Source organism: Equus asinus, chromosome 3, assembly GCF_041296235.1.
Source record: "Equus asinus isolate D_3611 breed Donkey chromosome 3, EquAss-T2T_v2, whole genome shotgun sequence".
In the NCBI taxonomy this organism is placed as follows: Eukaryota; Metazoa; Chordata; class Mammalia; order Perissodactyla; family Equidae; genus Equus; species Equus asinus.
This window is the reverse complement of record NC_091792.1, coordinates 160,652,245-160,672,498: the sequence shown is the minus strand read 5'-3', so window position 1 is coordinate 160,672,498 and position 20,254 is coordinate 160,652,245. Positions and strand designations below refer to the sequence as shown.

The window sequence follows — 20,254 nt, the reverse complement described above, 5'->3', positions numbered from 1 at the left end:
GATACCAGAAGCCAAGAGTAAATTGTAAGCTCAGATGGAAAAGGGGGGTCACAGGCAAGCAGGGGCCTGTGTCCGGAAGGCTGCATGGGGAAGGAGGAGGAGGAGGCCAGCTGGCCTCTGTGCTGGCCACAGGCCCTCGGGGTCTTGGGGGAGTGAGCAGGGCTCCCCTGGGAGTGGGGGCCGGGGAGACAGCTTCACACTTTGCAGGCTAGAGAAGCTGCTGCCACCACTGCCATGAGCTTGAATTCCTAGCAGTGGACATGCTGACCCATCTGGGAAGGGCATGTCTGCAGGGACGGGCTCATGCTGGCCTCTTTGAGGCCCCCTCTGACACGGGCAAATGTACATGGGACCAAGGAGGGAGGGAGCCAGACCTGGAGGCAGACACGCTCATTTCTCCAGCGGCCTTCTCTGTTAGCTGCCAAGAAGCGTTCCAGGATTCCAGAGGAGAACCCACCCCCTCCCCCTGCACCCAGGGCCAAGGCCCAGGGGTGGGATTGTGGGGGGTGGTTCTAGGCTAGCAGAGGCTGGGCAAGGGCTCCTTGTCACTCAGCCACCCTGATGCTCAGGGTGTGTGCCCCATGGGGAGCAACTGAGGCAGAGACAGAGACTGGAGACAGTTGTGGCCCAGGGGCAGCAGTGGTGGAGCCCTCACCTTCAAGGTGCGTCTGAACATTTGCTCTGGGGACAGAGATGGCAGCAAGGCAGCAGCAGGAGCTGAGAGTCCGGCACACTGACTGGGGTGGTGGCAATAACAGGGGTGGGAGTGGGGGCAGTTTGGAGCCCCTGTAACCTGTCTAGGGGCTGTGGGTTCTATCTACCTCCGGGGTGGGCAGCTTCATGTGGTGCCCTTGGGCTGTGCCTGAAGAGGTTCAGACGCATGTGAGAGGAGGGGCCTGGGGAGATGCATTTCTGCACCAGGTGAAGCTCCTCAGGAGACCTCCTGGTGTGCCAAAGTGAATGGCCTGTGGTTACCACAGTTGCCTCGAGCAGGCCCTTGGGTGCCTTGCCCAGGCCAAGCGGGGAAGAAAGGGCTCCCCCAGAAGTGCTGAGAGGAACTCAGGCTCCAGGGAGTCCTCTCGCTTGGGGTTGGTCAGCTTGTCAGAATCAGCACCCGCAGATGGGAAGTGGCAGGCATTGCTTCAGTCCTGGGAGGAGCATGCACACAGGCCAGCCAGCCCAGGGAAAGGCCATGTTGGCCACTCACTCACTGACCTGGCTGTCAGGGTGGGGGAAGTGGCCACTGCAGTGAAGATGTGGATCATGGCCATCTTACAGAGGTCCGCGGCTGAGCCTGTGGGGCACAAGAGGTTCTGTTTCATGAACAGTGTGAAGCCCAGGGCCCTGCGGCAGGGACTCAGCCAACAGGGACTGCCCAGCACTGCCAGCCTAGGCTGGCAGTCTCTGTTTGCTACACTGCGTAACGCACGACTCTACGTCCAGCAGGTTGCAACAACCCAGATCTAACATCTCCCAGTTCCTGCGGACCAGGAGCTCAACGTGCGTGGCTGAGTCCCCTGCTCAGGGTCTCACTCGCTGAGATCAGTATGTGACCTGGCGGTGTCCTCAGCTGGAAGCTTGCTAGGGAAGACCCACTTTCAAGTGACCTCAGGTTGTCAGCTAAATTCATTTCCTTGTAGTGGAATGACTGAGGTTCTTGTTTTCCTGCTGGCTGTCAGCTGTGGGTGCTTGCCATGGGCCCTCTCCCCAACAAGCAGTTTGCTCCTTCACAGCCTGCAGGAGGGCATCTGCTGCTGTGAATCTCTGACTTTGACCGCTAAACCGTCTTTCAAGGGCCCACCTGATTAGGTCAGGCCCACCCAGGATAATTCCCCTTTTGATTAACTCAAAGTCAATTGATTATGGACCTACATGTATCTGCAAACCCTCTTTTGCCATGTAACATGACCTGATCATAGGAGTGATATTACAGCATATTCACAGGTTCTGCCCACACTTGGGGTAAGCACATGGGGCATAGAATCTAGAATTCTGCCCACTGAACCAACTAGCAGAATGACGCCAAGCATGGATCAGGCTCAATCCAAGTTCCCACCACCCTCCAGCTGAGCAGCCTTTCAATCTCATTGATCCTTAGCTTTCCAAAGTATAAAGGGGGCTCCGATATAGCCTCCTAGGTTTTGGTAGGGATAAATTACACCAGTCAGGCATTTATTCATCCAACACTGTGTCAGGCACCCTGCAAGGTGCTGGCCAGCATAGAGGACATGCCTATTCCAGTGCCAGGCACATAGTGGGTGTCTTAATTGGTTCTGATCATGGGAAACAGACTGAAGTTCAGGTTTCCATTGGCAGTTTTAAACTGCATTAGCTGTTCCTGGTTCCTAAGGCAAATGAAGAAGTACAAGTCCTCAATGGACTGCCTTCCTCCACTGCCAGGCAACGCCCCCAGAATACTGATTTGCTTTTTTCCCACGAGCATGGCAGGAATGCTGGACATGGAAGTCTGGTCTTTGAGGCCAACCTGCTGGCTGTGAGGGGCCTCAGGGCCACGAGAACCCTCTGCTGGGATGGGTTGTCAAGTTGCCTGCTACTTTAGGAAAAGTGCACAGAGCTGGAGAAACAAGGAGGAGGGAGCCAGGGTGGAGAGAGAACAGAGTATGGGTGAAGGGGAAACCCAGGGAGGCAGGGGCTCCGGGGCTGGTCTTGTTGGCTGACTGTCTGCCCACGTGGAGGCAGAACTTTCTTGTGGGCACTGTTTGTCCCTGGCGCCTAGTTGAGCTGAGCACCGATGTTTGTTAAGTGGATGATTGGCAAGTCACTTGTTCAGAGACTCAGATAACACAGGGCGGTGGCTCAGCTGGTAGATGAGCCATCCGTGGTAGCTCGATTCTGTGGCCAAGCCTCCTAGCCAGCTGCTCACAGGAACATATCTTATGCACAATTCTTGCTGGAAGGACTCTCTAAAACAGCTTCAGTGCCACCTTGCACACACCTCGCACATACCTAGTGAACACGCCCTGCACACACCTAGTGAACAGAGATACATGGTCATGACCTGACAACTTCTTCACACTTGAGAACCTGCCTTAGAATCAGAACCATATCAGGATTTGGAGGGCTGTCACCCTCCTTAGCTCTTGTCTGAGTGGTTACACCGAGAGACAGGATTTCCGAAGATTCCGTACTGAGCCCAGGCCAGACCCTAGCAATTGCCCTGCCAGCTGCTGCCAACCCCCCTGTTCTCCAAGGGAAGCACAGAGGCTGAGGCTGACCGGGCAGCGCCGCCACACCTGCCTCTCTGCAGGATTTGCTGGGGCCCTGACTTTCGTGCTGCACCAGTCCAAGCCTGCTCCGTGTCTGCTGGGGTCCCTGCCCATTTTCTTGTTGCAGAACCCCACTCTGGAGGCAGGGTGGTGCAGTAGCCGCCCTTGGACTGGAATCCTACCTCCAGGCTTCCTCCCTGGGCCCTGGAGGCCTCAGTTCTCCATCTGTGACCTACGGGATCACAGATGGGGGTGGTGCCCAACTCCCAGGTTACCCTGAGGCCTCACAGGGACAGCTCATGGCATGCAGCGTGGGAAGCCTCTGATTATAGCTGTCTCACTTCACCTCCACGCAGAGACTTGAGCTATTTGAATACTGTGGCTAAAGATGATTATGGGGTTTTCATAACTATAGGCAAACAATGTGTCATCAGTCTTCCAGCCCGCCTCCTGCTGAGGCCTGCGGGATGTGGAGGGAATGCTGGGTTTGGATGCCAAGGTCTCATACCTGCCAGACATGAGCGGGATGATGGAGAGCCCCAGGCCAAGAGTCTAAGGACTGAGCTCCAGGCCTGGCCTAGTGCTGGCTGGATAGACTCCTAAAGCCTCAGTCTCTCATTTGTAGACACAGGGACAGCATTGCTTCAGACAATCTTTGCGGGGAAATGTCATAATTATAAAGATAACCAGGTACTGAGCACCTGCCATGTGCCAGGCGTTATTTCACTAGCATCTCCAGGCAGGACAGGAGCAGGAAATATCATGACAATAATCTAGTGGGTGTCACTCAAGAAGCAAATGGATGCAGCAGGCAAGCTGAGGGGCTCTGGGTACCTTGCACTACGAAGTTCACCGCCTGCCGCTCTGCTTGTGCGCGGAGCTGCTGGTCTTGTGCACGGATCCTGGGCAGTGGTCTCCTTCTGCCCATGATGGACGCCACATAGCCTGGGTTACACGGAGGAAAAGCAGGGTGAGAGGCAGAAACAAACAGGCAGTGTGGTGCGCTGGTGGACCCTCCTTTGCGGGCACGGATTTCCTCTGATTATGTCCACGGGCCCCAGCAGGACCCCTCATGGCTGCAGCACCGAATCAGAGCGCTGCCAGGAGCCTCACCCAGAGGCCTCCTGGTCTGTCTGTTCAGCAAGTGGGTTCTGTGGTGGGAAAGCGAGGACAGCAATAGGGTGGCCTTCACTTGCCTGGTGGCACATTTTTGCACTTCTTTCTGACTTCTAGCTGCACTTAGACCTGACATAGGTCAAGAAAGGACAGTTTTTATATTATAGAGTTTGTAAAAGCTGCTTATGGGACTTGGGTACAGAAGTCATTTTGGACTGTGGTAGCTGGAATGGGGAAGAAAGGCATTAACTCATATTCCATTCAAGGAGGGGCTGATGGCCTGAGTTGAAGGTCATATCCCCACAGATGAGGGCAGATCCAAGTTTCGTAGGGCCTGAAGCCTCCACAATTTGGGGATCCTTTTTTATTTATTTATTTAAAGATTTTATTTTTTCTTTTTCTCCCCAAAGTCCCCGGTACATAGTTGTGTATTTTTAGTTGTGGGCCCTTCTAGTTGTGGCATGTGGGATGCCATCTCAGCATGGCTTGATGAGCAGTGCCATGTCCGTACTCAGGATTCAAACTGGTGAAACCCTGGGCTGCCGAAGCGGAGCATGCGAACTTAACCACTCGACCATGGGGCCTGGCCCCAGGGTCCTTATTTATTTTCTTTTTAATGCTGGGGAAGATAAGCCCTGAGCTAACATTTGTTGCCAATTTTCCTCTTTTCTTTTTTTTTTTTTAATATGAGCTGCCACCACAGCATGGCCACTGACATATGAGTGGTGTGGTTCTGTGCCTGGGAAATGAACCTGGGCAACCGAAGCAGAGTGCCCTGAACTTTAACCACCAGGCCATCAGGGCTGGCCCTGAGGTCCTTTTTAAGAAAATAAACACAAACATGCTGCCTTGGTTGAGTATATTCCTGATCAGAGAGGACTTCTGTTTTACTAGGTATTGGTGAGAACTCATGACTTTACATGATAAATCCCCAACTCATGACTTTACATGTCTAAGGACTGGAAGAATTTCCCACACATACCATAATTATAAAAATGACAATGGATTGAGTGCCCACTATATGCCAGGCCATATATATAATTAAAGTCTCCTAATAGTGACTGGCAGGGAAGACAAAGAGAGCCCGTGCTTCTGACTGGGAACATTTCAGTCTGTGCTTTTTAACATGTCTAGTGATTTTTGACTGGATGCTGGGTATTGTGAGTCTTATGTTGCTGAGTGCTGGAATTTGATGACTTCGTTTTGAGAGTGTCAGGCAGGTCCAGGTTACTTGCTGATCACCTGATTCTGTTGAGGCCTCTTTTCAAGCTTTGTTAGGGTGGGTTTAGAGTAGCCTTTAATCTAGGGCTAGTTTAGATCTACTGCTAAGGTGTGACCCTTCTGGGGTCTCTACTGAACATTCCAGATGTCCAGCAAGGACTCTCGACTTTGATGGTCAAAATTCAAACATCTCCTTGCCCTGTGTGAATTCTGGAATTCTTCAGCCTGCTGCTCCCTAGAAATTATTCTGCTTAGTCTAAATTCCACTCTCTTTACATGTATCTTAGCACTCGAAAACAGAGGAGTCCTCTGAAGATTTATGGAGTGCTTTCTCTGCATAGCTCCCTCCCCTCTGATACTCTGCCTTGCAAACTCCAGCTGCCTCTGCCTCCCCAATCCTAATCCTTGTCTCCTTGACCCAGCGAGACCACTGTAATCTGCTTGGGTTCCCCTCCTGCACTGTGGTCTGTGCCTCTAGGGACAGGGAGCTCAGAGGGCTCACCTCCTTTGTTCCTTTTCTCTCAGAGACCAGAGTCATATACTGCTCAAGACCCAGTGTCTGAAACAATTGCTTCATATATATTGTCCAGCTTTCTAGTTGTTTATGGTGGGAGGAAAGTATGAACCTAGTTACTCCTTTGTGGCCCAAAGTGGAAGCCTCTGCTCCACACATTTCAATCCTGTTTCTCCTCCACTCAATTCTTGCAGTGCTGGTGATCATCATTCCAGTTCAGGCTGTGAGATTACCTCTAGCTCTGCACCCTCATGATGTTCAGGGAGTGGTCACGGGGTGGAAGGAATGCTCCTGGAAGCCATTCCCTATGCCAGGATAATTAGCATCCTTCAACCATACATGGAAGGACCAATAAGCCACAGGAATATCCACACTGAAATATGAGTTAAATGAGTCACCAACTTGACTTCCCCTTAGCTGGATTCCAAAAATGGCTGTGGCCACTCCAATGCCACCTGGCAGTGAGGGGAGTACGGTGGAGGAAGCTGAAGAGGAAGAGGCAGCAGTCTTAGTCGATTGCAGTTAAAATGCCTTGGTTTTGCCGATTTTAAAAAAGATGTGACCATGTGAACACATTGCAGGTCTTCTCACAGGGACTTGGGAGGGGCCCTAACCTTCAGCTTCATCACCATCATGGTATATCTGCCTCATTCACCTGTTCCAACCCCAAGGGGGTCAGGTCTGCCTGCGTGGAGAGCACATGCTCATGGCCCTCCACACAATCTCCTTCACGCCTCTGTTCTGCAGCTGTTGGTCCTGCCTTCTTGGCATCTCTTACCTGTGGTTCTCCCTCCATCCCACCATTTATTGAGTGAACACTCCCATCACCTCTAGACTGATCCCCAGGTGTGCTAGCTCTGACCTCAGTCTCTCCTCCCAATTTATTTTCCACACTATAGCTGTAATAATTTGTGGAAAACAAAACCCAGGTTCTTTCCATGGCTTGTGGAGCGCCACTCAGGGTCTGGGCTCCACACCTGCCCACATCCCCACCTGCCCACTCTGGGCACCAGTGCTGGTTCTTCCTGGCCTTTCATGTCTCGGCTCAGGTCTCACCTCCTTGTGAGGCCATGGCTAATGGCCTTCTTCAGGGGCCTCCCTCCGTTGCTCACTGCCTCAGCATCCTGTTTGTTTCTTTCACACGCAGGATCCCATCTTTCTGACACTGTCTGAATGTACTTGTTTACTTGTGGGTTACCTGTTTCTCCATGAATTGTAACTCAGGAGAGCAAGAAGCTCATATCCCTGGCATCAACACAGTGCCTGACATGAGATAGGCACTCAACAGATGTTTGTGGACGAATTCAATGATTATTTCTTTACAGTGTCCACCCAGAAGTGTAATTGCTGGGTCAAAGGGTGTGCATACTTCACATTTGGATCCTTAAACCCTGTGGCCCTTCAAGGAAGTCAAGTAAAGGAAGGGATGCAGAGCCAAGTAGCCCGGGAGGGCGCTGGCTCTAGGCCTGAGCTGCCTGGGGATGGGTTCAAGCCGGGCACCACCCATTAGCTGTGTGAACTTGGGAAGCTACTTAACCTCTCAGTGACTTGTTTTCTTCATCTGTAAAATGGGAATAACGATATTGCCCACTTTTTAGAGTTGCAGTGAGGATTACAAAGTAAGGCAATTTATGGAAAGGCATTGGAATTCTGCCTATGGTTGGTGCTACACAAGTGCCTACATTTTTATTGTATTCCCATCTACAGTGATACTGGCTCTATATACTCTCATCAACACTAGGTTCTATCGCTACTTTAATGTTTCAAAATTGATAGTACTTTATCTTTCCAAATTTTGGGGCTCCTGGGTCCAAGAATGGTCAGGGCCTGTGGGGCTTCAGTGAGGATACAGGGTGGGGCTCACACGGCGGAGCCTGAGGCCTGTTAGATACTCCCCGGGAGATGGAAACAATTTGCTGGGTTTCCTGTGCCCCACACCAAGGCTGCAGGGAGCTGGGCGCTGAGTGTTCCCAGTGCACATGGAGGACCCCACGTGGGCTAGTGCCTGGACACACGGTCAGGCCCAGGAGGAGCCTGTGGAGGAGCCCCTGGAACTTAGGGGCTTGTGCACGGGCTCCAGAGAGAAAAGTCATCATCGAGCCTCTGGGAGAGTCCAGAAAAGCCTGAGGGAATGCGCTACAGCCATCTGGGAAGGTTGCTGCCGAGGCTGCTTCTCCAGCTGAGGTCATTTTTCAGTTTCAAGTGTGTGCTGGGTTCTCTGCTTTCCCTGTACCTATCACGGATCCTTTTTCCTGTTGTCTACTTCATGAATTTCTGCTCTTTCATGTATTTCCTTCCTTCTTCTATCTTTACTTTACTCTGCTGCTCTTTTCCAAATGTCTTGTGTTGAATACAACCCATTTATGTTCACACATTTCTTTCTTTCTTATTAAAATACTTTCTTACAGTATTCCTTCACCTCTAAGTGAGCTGTCAGCTTGGCCATGTTCCATAATTTCTCATGTGAGATAGTTTTACTGTCATTTATTCCTAAAATGTTTACAATTTTCTCGAGACTTCTTTTTTTCTTTTTGGTGAGGAAGATTCACCCTGAGCTAACATCCGTGCCAATTTTTGTATGTGGGATGCCTCCACAGCATGGCCGATGAGTGGAGTAGGTCTGCACCTGGGATACAAACCCATGAACCTGGGCCGCTGAAGCGGAGTGCGTGGAACTACAACCACTTAACCACGGAGCTGGCCCCTTGAGATTTCTTTAATTCTAAATCATTGAGGAGTGCAATTAATTTCCAAATAGGTAGATGGATGGATGGCCACACATGTGGATAGAAATAAAACTACTTTTTTCCCCACTGTGGTCACAGAACATGTCCTATTTGATATTCTTTGGAATTTGTGACCAAATTGTAGTGAAATTTTATAAATATACCACATTCATAGGAACATATGTTCTCCATTTTTAGGTGCAGGATTTTTTTTTCTCTCTCTCTATCTATCCATCTATCATTTTCTAACTCGAGCTTCTTAATTTTGTTGCCTCAAGCAGAGGCTGGCTCTGGACCCTTCTCATGTGGGGGTTTTTGGTCCCATTTATCCAGCAGGGGCTGGACACTCACCCAGTTCCCAGGTACCCAGCTACCCAGCCTCCATCAACTTCGCTCCACCCTTCAACTCACTACCCTCCCATCTGTCCACCCACCCACCAGAGGAGCAGGGGCCAGGAGACCGCCCAGCTGCTGCAGGCCAGGCGTGGGAGAGGGACAGGGGCCAGCCGATGGCTGTGGCTGCAGCTGGCTCACCTGTCTGCTGACATCGGGCAATGGTTGCTTGGGCAAAGTCCTTGATTTTCTTGTACTTCTGCAAAAAACTCTCCAAAAACCGGGCAGCTTCCTGAACAGTAACGCCAAGGCAAGCAGCAAGCCTCTCTTTCCCTGTATGAGCAGAAACAGTCAAGATCAGAGGCAAGCCCTAATTCACACCCAGCAGGGACTGAGAGCATAAGCTGCCAGGCAATGACCGCTAGGCACAGAAGTGAGCCGACAGAAGGGCTCTCAGAAGACTTGGCGAGTCAAGGTCCAGTTGGCACCACTGTCTCTTCTGATTGGTCAGGATGGTGTTGGCTTTGGCTTTACACCTGAGTGCTCAGTGCCGGTCAACCTGGACTGGGGCCTGTTAAACATTTATTTATTCAACAATATTAACTGAGTGCCTGGCAGGTGCTGCAGTTGAAGCTGTGAATGAAGTACATGTCGTCTCTGCTCTCAGCCTGTCCAGAGGGAGACCTGATTCTAGAACAAGGGTAAGCTGGAGACGGCCACCGAGGAAAAGAGGAAGGGAAATTCCATTGCCAAATATGAGAAAATGGTACTTAGGAACTCCCATCCTTGGGATTTTTATTTTTAGACAAACACTTTTGGGCCAGACCAATATTTGGTTCCTAGAGGATGCAGGTCTTCTTGTGAAGATTCTTATAGCAAAGTCTCTGGTTGGGACAGTACCTCAACTGCCAGGATGGCACCCTAAGTTCCAGTGCAGCTTGCTGGGTACACACAGACCTGGGTCTGAGTCCAGCCCTATCACCCATGGGAAGTTATATGGGGCCTTGGGGAAGTTACCTGACCTGCAATACACTCCGTTTCTTCACCTATGATTTAGGAACACTAGTCCTTACCCTCAAGGGTTGGTAACGGAACCACATGAGCCAAAGCAGGTAAAGCTCCAAGCAGAGCCTGGCTTCTACTTGGTACTCTATATGCAGTCATTCTCTCCCATTTTTCTCCAGAAAAGAAGAATAATTTAAACAGAGAACGAGGAGCCCATGAAGACAGGTATGGGAGCCTTGCTGGACAGTGGGATCATGGGCAAAAGCTCTGGGCTCCTACAGGCTGTATCAATGGAGGAAACCCCAGAGAGACAAGTGGCTAAAGACCTGAATTCCTGGGAGAGCATGACCAGGACAAGGAATGGCTGGGCTTGTCGTCTTCTGCACTGGGTCAACTCTGGGGTCACACTAGAGAGTATCCCAAGGGGCCTTCAGACAACATGGCCCAGAAACCACAGCCACAGGGGTGGAGATGTGGGGTCTATGAAGACCAGAGAAGAGACCTCCGAAGGAATGGGATAGATTGACCTCTCAGATTCAGTCCTCTCTTCAGCCAGGCCACTCCTGGCCCTGGCCAGCTGATGCTTTCAGTGGTTCTAGCCAGAGTGCTCACATCTTGGGAGAATGAAGGGGCAGATATTTGCTTCCATTGCTTGTCCAGAAAGAGTGGGAAAGGCTGGGGTGCCCTGTGCTCCCCAAAGATTCTCCCAGCAGAGAGAGCTCTTGGAGCCCTCAGTTCTTTCTCTCTGCCCAGGCCTGCCTGACTATTCTATGTCACTCGGCTAGAAGTGAAAAAAACCTCTAATTCCTTTTTAGGGCTTAATTAAGACCATATGATAGCTTCATGAATACATTATACTGAAATAATCCATTGATAACTCTTTCTGTGACATTCCAATCACTGCTCCTCAGCTATGGCAGTCTAATGGAAAACCCCACTGGCTTTCAGACAGGAATCAGATGGTGGCTAGACAGTTCAGGCTGGTCCAGCCGGGTGTGACCCTGAGTCTTTTTATCAGCCAAAAAGAAGCCAAGACTGCTGTTAAGCCCAGTGAGTGAATTTTTATTTCTGATATTGAAGTTTTCAGTTTTAGAATTTCCATTTGGTTCTTTTTAATTCCTGAAATTCCCTTTTTTTCATTCATGATGAGCATATTGTCCTTTACATCCTTGAATTATATCATTATATGATTATAATAGTGACTTTAAAATCCTTGTCTGCTAATTTCAACATCTGGGTCATCACAGTATCTGCTTCCATGATTGCTTTTCTCTTGAGAATGGATCAAGTTATCTTATTTCTTCATATGTTTAGTAATTTTGGATAGTGTCCTGGATATTGTGAATGATATGTTGAAGACACTCTGGATTTTGTTATGTTTTTCTCAGAAGCACTGATTTTTTTTTAAAGGGGTAGTTAATTTGGCTGAAGTCTAACTTCAATTTTTTTCCCCCTGCAGTGGGCAGCAGGTGAAATGTCAGACCAGTCTTTCAGCCTTAGCTGGGCTGTTTGAAGTCTAACCTACTTATGCATAGTTAGAGGTCAGGCAGAGGTTTGGGCAGAGTTCATACCCAGCATTTGGTGTTCTCCTTTGGCTCTCCTTTCCGAGATTTCTCCCTTTGCTTCCCAGATTCTCTGGTTGCTTCAAACTCGGTCCTCTGGTTCTTCAAGCTGTTAAGACTATGGATTTCTATCAGAGTTTTAGCCACCCATAGCACTAACTGAGGCTTGCCTTCAGATGAAGAGCTATAAAATGGGAAGCTTACCCTGTACCATTTCTTCCTTCCAAGTGTCAACCCACCTCCAATTGCTGTCTGCTTTTGGTTACTTTTCAATACCTTTAGGTAGTCGTTTATTGTACTTTTTCCATACTTTATATAGTTGATATCTGTTGGAGGGTGGTCTGACGGGAGCTACTTGGCCATTACCAGAAGTCACACTTCTTCTTCTCAATATCTGTGGCTGAGAAAGAATTCTTTTCCTTTCTTCTATCTAGCTGTCGGGCTGTCTGAAGGGCAAGGTCCCTATCATGAAGAAAGCCTATTTACAAGAGAAGCAAGTGAAGTGGCAACTCCAAAAGAAGCGGAGACTAAGACTGAGATGGAGGAAGAGGGTCCAGTCAGTTCTCCAGGCCCTGGATTCTTGCTCCCTTGCAAGCTAGTCTCATCACATTCAAAGGCCACTGTCACAGGATGACTTCTGGCTCTGTGAGGGCTTCTGTTCCAGGCCTCTTGTCGACTGGCCCCTTCTTCTCCCACAAATTTCTTCAACACTTCGATTCAATTGACCAGATTTCTCCTGTTCAAGTTGGAATCACACACAGCCCTGTCTTCCCAAGTGCATCCCTGAGATCAACGATCCTCTTGGGGGAGCATGCGGTGCTCCCCATCTCCAAATCCTGTATGAACACACAGTTTGACTTTCCCCACAGATGGCTAAGTACATCCTGTGTGTGTGTGTGTGTGTGTGTGTGTTACAATTGTAACTTTAGGAAGACAGTCTTCACTCCTTTTTCTCCAAGTGCTTTTTTACCTCACGCATAATTGCTAACAGTTTCTCACTCTTGTCGTAGGTCTAGGGCCTAGCGACTGCCTGGCACAGAGTGGGCCTCCAGGAGTGCTGGCTGGTCTAACTGGAACAGACCAAGTCCCAAATGTCCTTCAGTTCAATCATCCTTCAAACTCAGCCCAGGTGTTGCTGCTCTGGGCAGTCTGCCCACCTCTCCCAGCCCTATCTGGCAAGGGGCCCTCCTCTGGGCTCCCTCAGCTCGAGAAACATCCCTGAACATGTACTGATCACTCAGGGTTGTCCACTTGGGCCTGTTTGTGGGTCTCTTCTGACAAATGCCTTCCCCCATGGTACTCCCGGTGCCCAGTGTGGAGTCTGACATGTGGCACACACTCAGTGATACCTGTTGGTCAAATGTGACTGGATATGGACGAAAACTTAAGAAATATCAAGCAATTTGAGAAGAATCAAGTGTTAAACTGACTCTCAGGCCATATAAGGTCAGAGTAAGACCAGAGGAGTCAGGAGTTGGTTCCTGGAGGAGCTGACTCTTGAAGGGCTCAGAGGGGGCTGTCAGTAGAACTGGGGTTGGGTGGGCGGGGAGGTGCATGGTTAGTTGGCAGGTGTTGAATTCAGTTGACTGAAGGAGGAGCAGTGGGCCCGTAGGTCTGCCCTTTTTGGTCAAGCCCCCCAGGTAAACAGCTGCTCCACAGCCCCGCATGGTTGCTGGGAGGAAGAGCCCTCTGCTGCAGTGCCCTGGCAGCTCCTAAACATCCCGAGAATGAGTCTGAGGGAGGCGTGGGGAGCAGGCTGCCTCACAGGCCACAGGAAGACTGCACAGATGTGGTGTCCCTTTTGAGCATCTTCTCTACTTATTTCACAGTCCTGCTTCTCCCTCTACTGTCCTGCATCATAGTCCTCACAACGATCACACCACATGAAGCTATGCCTTTGCCATATGCCCCGAGCATTCAGAGCAGCAGCTTCGGGACACTTCCTTGGCATGTTTATGTGAAAACATATCGTAGCCGCCCATGAAAACCAGCTGATTGAAAGCCCTTCTGCTCAATTTTCAAAGGGTCCCTGGCAGCCCAGAAGACCCAACACATTCCCTTGACAAGATTCCTGCTTTACACACGAGGAGGATAGATGCAGCCCTGTGCCGACACCAGCAGATGCACGGTAATCTGGCTGTCAAGCTGGACGGCGACAACAGGAACAGCAGAAACGGAGGCTTGGGGTGGGAACCGTGTCACCATGAGGGCTAAAAGCAGCCAAATTACCCTTTTCACCAACATCATAGCTAATGACTCACTGCTTATTTACAAAGTAGAGCTCTTTTTCTTTCCAGAAAAATAAAGTGAATTCTCTAGAAGGTGCCAAACCAACAGAACAAAGACTGACTTTGGGTGCATGAGGGAACAGTGGGAGAGGGGAGCATCCTCTCCCACTCCTCACGAAGCCTCACACCAGTGCTCAGCACACTCACCCTCTGTCCCTCTCTCCCAACTGGATCTGGGGTAGTGCTCCCACCACCCCACAGAGCTGCCCAGTCTTGGCAGTGGGTACTAGCATACCACTGAAATCAGACATGGTGGCAGATGCTAAAGATGAGAGTTAGCTGGTGCCAGGTACTGCTCCAACTACCCTACTTCTGCATTAATTGAGCAGGTGACTGGGGTAGAGAGGTGGAGGGCCTCGTAAAAGGTCACACAGGGGCCAGCCCGGTGGCACAGTGGTTAAGTTTGCACATTCTGCTTTGGCGGCCCAGGGTCTGCCAGTTCGGATCCCGGGTGTGGACATGGCACTGCTCATCAAGCCATGCTGTGGTGGGCATCCCACATATAAAGTAGAGGAAGATGGGCATGGATGTTAACTCAGGGCCAGTCTTCCTCAGTAAAAAGAGAAGAATTGGCAGCAGATGTTAGCTCAGGGCTGACCTTCCTCAAAAAAAAAAAAAAAAAGGTCACACAGCCAGGAGGGGACAGAGTCAGGACTCCAGCCTGGGCTGCCTGGCTGGGGAAGCAGAAGCAATGTTCTACCTGCAAAGCCAAAGCTAATGGTAGGTCTGTAACACATGATTCTGGAGCAAGGACACAAGGCACACAAATCTAATATAATTTGGCGGAACGCTGCCTTCCCCACCAGACAGAGACCCAGGACAGTTCTGGAATAAAGCAGAGAGGAGGCCGAGAGGAGGAGATGCACCAAGCAAGTCTGAGGAGCATCAACCCAATGTCACCCTGCTAGCACTCATTAAATTCAGTTCTTTAAAACAAAGTCTCTTAGTTTATTTCCCCAAAACTATGTACACAGAATGTTTTCAAAAGTAGGGCTGAAAGACTCCAAAGTTCAATAATTTGTTCAGTGAGTATTTATTGTACACCTGCTCTGCACCGGCAGTGGGCAGGGCTGGCAGAAGCTCCTGCTTCATGGAGCTCATTTGCGTTGGGAGAGTGGGACGGTGACCAGATGAGCACATCAGAGCCGGCAGGTGCTCTGGAGAAAAGGAAGCAGTGAAGAGGATAGAAAGTGCTGCATGGGGACGGGGCGGGGACAACCAGAGGCTTAAAAAGGGCATGTGGCAGGCTGACTCGGAAGGTGGCCTCCATGATTCTGCCTCCCCTAGAATATAGGCAGACCTGCCACTCGCTTCTAACCACCAGAACACGGCGAAGGTGACAGGAATTATGCGACTGTGTGATTCCATTGCTGGCATCTCGCCCTCCCTTGCTGGCTCTGAAGAATGAAGCTACCGTGTTCTAGGCTCTGCCTGTGCTGGGAGGCCTGTGTGGCAAGAACTGAGGAGCTGACAGCCAGCAAGAGACTGAAGCCTGCTAAAGCGCGTCCCCTCAGTCGAGCCTCAGAGAGACCACAGCCCTGCCGACACCTTGACTGCAGCCCTGCACAGGACCTAGCTAAGCTGTGCATGGACCCCTGACCCACAGACACTGCGATAATGACTGTGTTACACGGAAACGGAAAACTAACACAGTGGTCAAAGACAGCTGAGAAGGAGACAGTTGAGCGGAGATCTGAAAGAAGTGAAGGGGGAGCTCTGTGAACCTGGGCACTGGGGTTCCAGCAGAGGGAATGGCAAGAGCAGAACTCTGCGGTGGGAGCCAGCCTGGCTGGTTTGCGCTGGGTTCCAGACCCATCATAAGGAGGTCACTTACAGTCCTGGGAAGAGGCACTTTGGAAGCACGTCAAGTGGCTCCACAGTCACCCTGGAGAAGTGCAAAGTGGCTCTTACATATAATCGACTACGCCTTTGCCCATATATTCTTGCATTGGAAGTTTGTTCAGTTTTGCTGCCTTTCTTTGGATGAACAAAGGGTTTCCATAGCAGGGAGATGAAATCGTTTCTTAGTGTCTTTGCACAAGCCCTGATACAAGGGAGAAGGAGGTCCACACAGGTCTGGCCAACAGCCAGATGGACCCTTCCTTAAGGAAGGGCTGGATGCCCACAGCCTCTCCTGACTCTCTCCCTTGCTCTACCAAGGGGACACCAGGTTTCACTGATTCAGTATGACTTAGAGGGAGAAAAGAATTTAAAAAGCCCAGAAAGCCCGTGGTCAAGAAGTCAAAGGGGAGGATAAGGAGGGAGAGTGGAAGGGAGGAGAAGACCTGCTCTGCCCTGGGTCCTGGGGTTGGAAAAGGAGAGGGGGGGAACAAGGGGGTCAACGGTGGGGAGGAGAAGGAGGGAGAAGGGAAGGAGGAGGAGAGAAGGGGAAGGCAGGGAGCAGAGCAGAGGCAGGAGGGTCTCTTTGGCATCTCAAAGCACAGAAATGGGCCCCAGCACAGGCCATGGCCACATTGCCCAGGTGTGCCCTGCAACACTCCTCCTAGTGGGGCAACTTTGGACGACACTCACTTCTGCATCTCCATTCTCTCATCTGAAAAGGTTGGTGTGAGTTCACGGCTGTGAGTGGTCTGACTGGTGTTTGGTGAGTCACAAACGTCATCACTGTTTGTGTAAATCATACACAGTGACTCACAAAAGGAGCTTCACAGGCCAAGAATGATTTCTCTAAGGCACAGCCACATTTAACACAGGCACACGACCAAAGCCACCTCCATCCGGCCTACAAGTGACACCAAGACTTCAGCTGGGCCCGCGGCCTACCTGCTCCATAGACCACCGAGTACACCACCTTCTTGGTCTGCTCTCTCTCCACGTGGGTCACGCATTCTGAGGGAATGTCTTTCCTATGGGGAAAGATGGCATGATGTCAGGCACATGGGCACCCTGTCTGCAGAGGAAGCCACGAGAGTCCAAACCACGGACATTGTCCCATCACAGTTCTTTCTCTGGAGGTTCTTAATGGTTTCAGATCAGGCCTGTCATCTATGAAGGGGAGACATTCAATGTCTGCAGCATTTGGCTCAGCATAGGCCCTCCGAAGAGATGCTGATGGTAAGCCCATTGCAGCTGGCCATTCCCAGGGCATCCATGAACCAAAACCAAAAATGCTTTTATGAAAGGAGTGCCAACCCAACTTGAGGAAAGCCTGGTTCCAGAGCTGGGGTTCTGGGGCCTGGTGTCTGGTTCCTCTGCAGGACTGGATGAGCATCTTCTGCTTTGCCTCCCATAGATAGAGGGGCTGGCGGGTGAGCCCTGGCCTGGGGCTGCAGCACTCAGACAGAATAAGGATCAACTCAACATCTGACCGGCGTGTGAACCACAGCGATCTGCAAAGATTAGAACTGAGACGTCTGAGGAGCGCAGGGGCTAGTGGGCATCTGGAGCCCTTGCTCCTTGCTAGACCATCCTAGGCAGCCATGTGTCTCATCTGGACCAAGTCTCCCCGACAGAGGGAACACTTCAGATTCAGGAGAAGGGAGAGAAAGACAGAGAGACAGAGAGAAGGATAAGGAAAAAGGAAAAGGACTCTGTCCCCATCTTCGTGGTGGGCTCTGTGCTGGGCCCTCCCTCAGTGCTCAGCAAGGCCGTTGACAACGCCCTTAGCTTTCACTTGCTGCTGGCACTGAGCCTAGCGACCAGCCTGACGTGAAAGCTCAGAGTCTCCTCAGGTCTCTTCCGAGTGGGCACACACTCGGCTTTCTAAATTTCCCAGTATACACAGGCGCTTTGAATGCCCTAACTTCCCGAAGAATCTCCCTCCAGCTTTTCCTCCCAAGCTGTCAATGCTTTATTATCTGCCTCAGATAGAATCTTTTGCTCCAAGCAGCTGCAGGTTGTTTATCTTACAAGGTTTTTGAGCAATGCCCGCCATTTTTCCGCCCCGAGTGAGTTCTGAGTTAGGTGAAACAAGGCCCATGTCATCCTTCAGGCAGCCCCCAGACAAATCAGAAGAGACAAACACAATTCTTTGCAAATAATGTCTGCTTGCTCCCTCGGGACCCAGGGAGCAGGGTCCCAGACTGGGCGCATGGACTGTTGAGCTGGTGGGGGGAGAGCAAGTGAAAATACCACAAAGTTCTCCTCCTGTTTTCAAGTTGCCTTTTTTTGATTTAGCATTTGTTTGGTTGCTGTAAACTGTTGACTGCTTTCCGGAGATCTGACAAAGTTGGTTCTGACCAGTTCTGCTTGATTTGGGATGTTTCTGTCAGGGAATAGGTCCTCGGAGCTACGTACTTCACCATTTTCACTGACATCCTAGAGTTCTTACTTTCACCACCTGCTTTCCAAGTACCAATGTATTTCCTTTTGTCATTTTCCCATTGTGTTAAGCTATTTTGCCTACTTGTTTATCTCACCCTTGAACTTGGCATTGTTGACAGCTGTATTTAGATAAGAAGCAAAAAGCTAAAATGTACCCAGGCTCAGAACTAACACGTGTCAACTCTTACGTCACCAGCCACCCTCACTCCCCACCTAGTTCCCTTTATTTTGGAAATCCCACAGGTGCTCCAAACCTGCCCGGGAAAGACATTGCTGACAAACTAAGACTAGCTTTCTCTGCTACCCCTGAGGGCCACCCGCAATGAAAGCAGACGATGCCTTGGCTCAAACAGATGGATCTGAAGACAACTGGAGGGAGGCAGAGGAGCGAGGCACTTTGAAGCAGGATGCCCCTCAACCAAACTGCACAGGTGAGCTCCCCTCAGCGTGCTGAATGGAGTTAGAAAGTTGTCTGAGGAAGCAGCATTAAACTCTCCCAGAACCTGCTTTTTCCTACAGAGCCAAAACATGACAAGATCCAAACAATATAATCAATAAAAGATATTATGGACATATGTCAAAACCATGCTCTGATAATAGAGAGTATACTTTCTTCTCGAGCTCATATGGCATATTCACAATAACCCATCACCCATTAGGGCACACAGAAAACATCAAAAGGTTGCACAAGCTAGAAATATTAAAGTAACACTCTGATCACAGAGCAAGAAAACTAGAAATTAAAAACAAAAACAAAACCCAAAAAAGCCCATTTATCTAGAAATAAAACAAAAAACACTTCTATCAGACAACTTTTGGGTGAAGAGAAATACAAACAGAAATTACATAATTTCTAATGAAAACACTATGTGTCAGACCCAATGGATTACATTTAAAGCAGTGAGAAAATTTCATAGGCTTAAATGCCTATATTAGTAAAAACAAAAGAACAAAAGTATATGAATTAAGTTTTCAACTTAAAAAGTAAGAAAAAGAACAACAACAAAGAAAATCAAAAGAATACACAAGGAAGGAAATAATAAAGCTAAAATAAACTGAGGAGCAGAAATCGGTAAAGCTGAGAACAGCAAGACAAGAGATCAAACTGATAAATAAAAATCCTGGTTCTTATAAAAGATAAAATAGACAAACCGTTAACTGGTTTAATCGAAAGGGAGCAAGCACAGATATACGACATAAGAAAAAAGGGAAAGTAACCACGGATAGGCAGGAAGTTAAGAAAAACCTTTAAAAAATTATTTTGCACAACTCTATGCAAGTAAATTTGAAAATCCAGGTGAAATGGACAATTTCTTAAGAAAACACAGTTATAAAAGTTGGCCCCAGGAGAGATGAAGGTTAAACAGATCAACATCCATACAAGAAATAGAGAAAATTATTGAGGAACCACTCCACACAAAAGCTCCAGGCCCAGATGGATCAAAGCAGAATTCTATCAAACCTTTACAGACCAGAGTCCCATGCTGTATAAACTGTTTCAGAGTTTAGAAAATGAAGAAAAAGTTGCAAATCTATTTTATTAAGCAAGTATAACAGTTAGACAAACATGATAAAGAGTGTATAATAAAGGGAAGTTACAGACCAATATTTCCTATGTATATTGATTGAATATTGGCAAACAGAGTCCAACACTACATTAAAAAAAATAGTACCCCATGACCAAGCAGAGTCTATACCAGGAAAGCAAGGTTGGTTCCATGTTAGGAAATCTGTTAATGTAACTCACCGCATTAACAGGACCAAGGAGAAAATTACATAGTTGTTGAAAAAAAAACTATGACAAAATTCAACATCTACTCTTAATAAAAACTCTTGAGAAAATAGGAATAGCTGGATATTTCCTTAAAATTATAAAACAATACACCTCAGTCCTAAAGTTAGTATCTTATTAATGGGGAAACACCAGAAGCATCCTTACTAAGGTCAGAAACAAGGCAAGGATGCCCACTACCTCTGC

The 20,254-nt window shown here is 49.3% G+C and overlaps 1 protein-coding gene and 1 long non-coding RNA gene across 22 annotated transcripts in view; one reads left to right on the top strand and one right to left on the bottom strand.

The window, feature by feature from the left end:
- Positions 1 to 20,254, bottom strand: part of POLN (DNA polymerase nu) — a 171,399-nt gene that overhangs the window by 9,932 nt on the left and 141,213 nt on the right. For 13 of the 21 annotated variants that reach the window (XM_044767962.2, XM_014829715.3, XM_044767966.2 and 10 more), the window contains 4 exons: positions 16,777 to 16,859; positions 9,339 to 9,470; positions 4,062 to 4,172; positions 1,216 to 1,294 (listed from right to left, as the gene is read on the bottom strand). In XM_044767962.2, coding sequence (XP_044623897.2) covers positions 1,216 to 1,294; positions 4,062 to 4,172; positions 9,339 to 9,470; positions 16,777 to 16,859 — 405 coding nt within the window. The remainder of the gene's footprint in view (positions 1 to 1,215; positions 1,295 to 4,061; positions 4,173 to 9,338; positions 9,471 to 16,776; positions 16,860 to 20,254) is intronic. The other 8 variants (XR_011502392.1, XR_011502390.1, XR_011502391.1 and 5 more) reach the window with 3 other exon arrangements.
- Positions 9,763 to 12,646, top strand: LOC139044905 (uncharacterized). Its single transcript, XR_011502394.1, has 3 exons — positions 9,763 to 9,838; positions 10,322 to 10,367; positions 12,139 to 12,646. It is a non-coding gene; the product is annotated as an uncharacterized lncRNA (long non-coding RNA).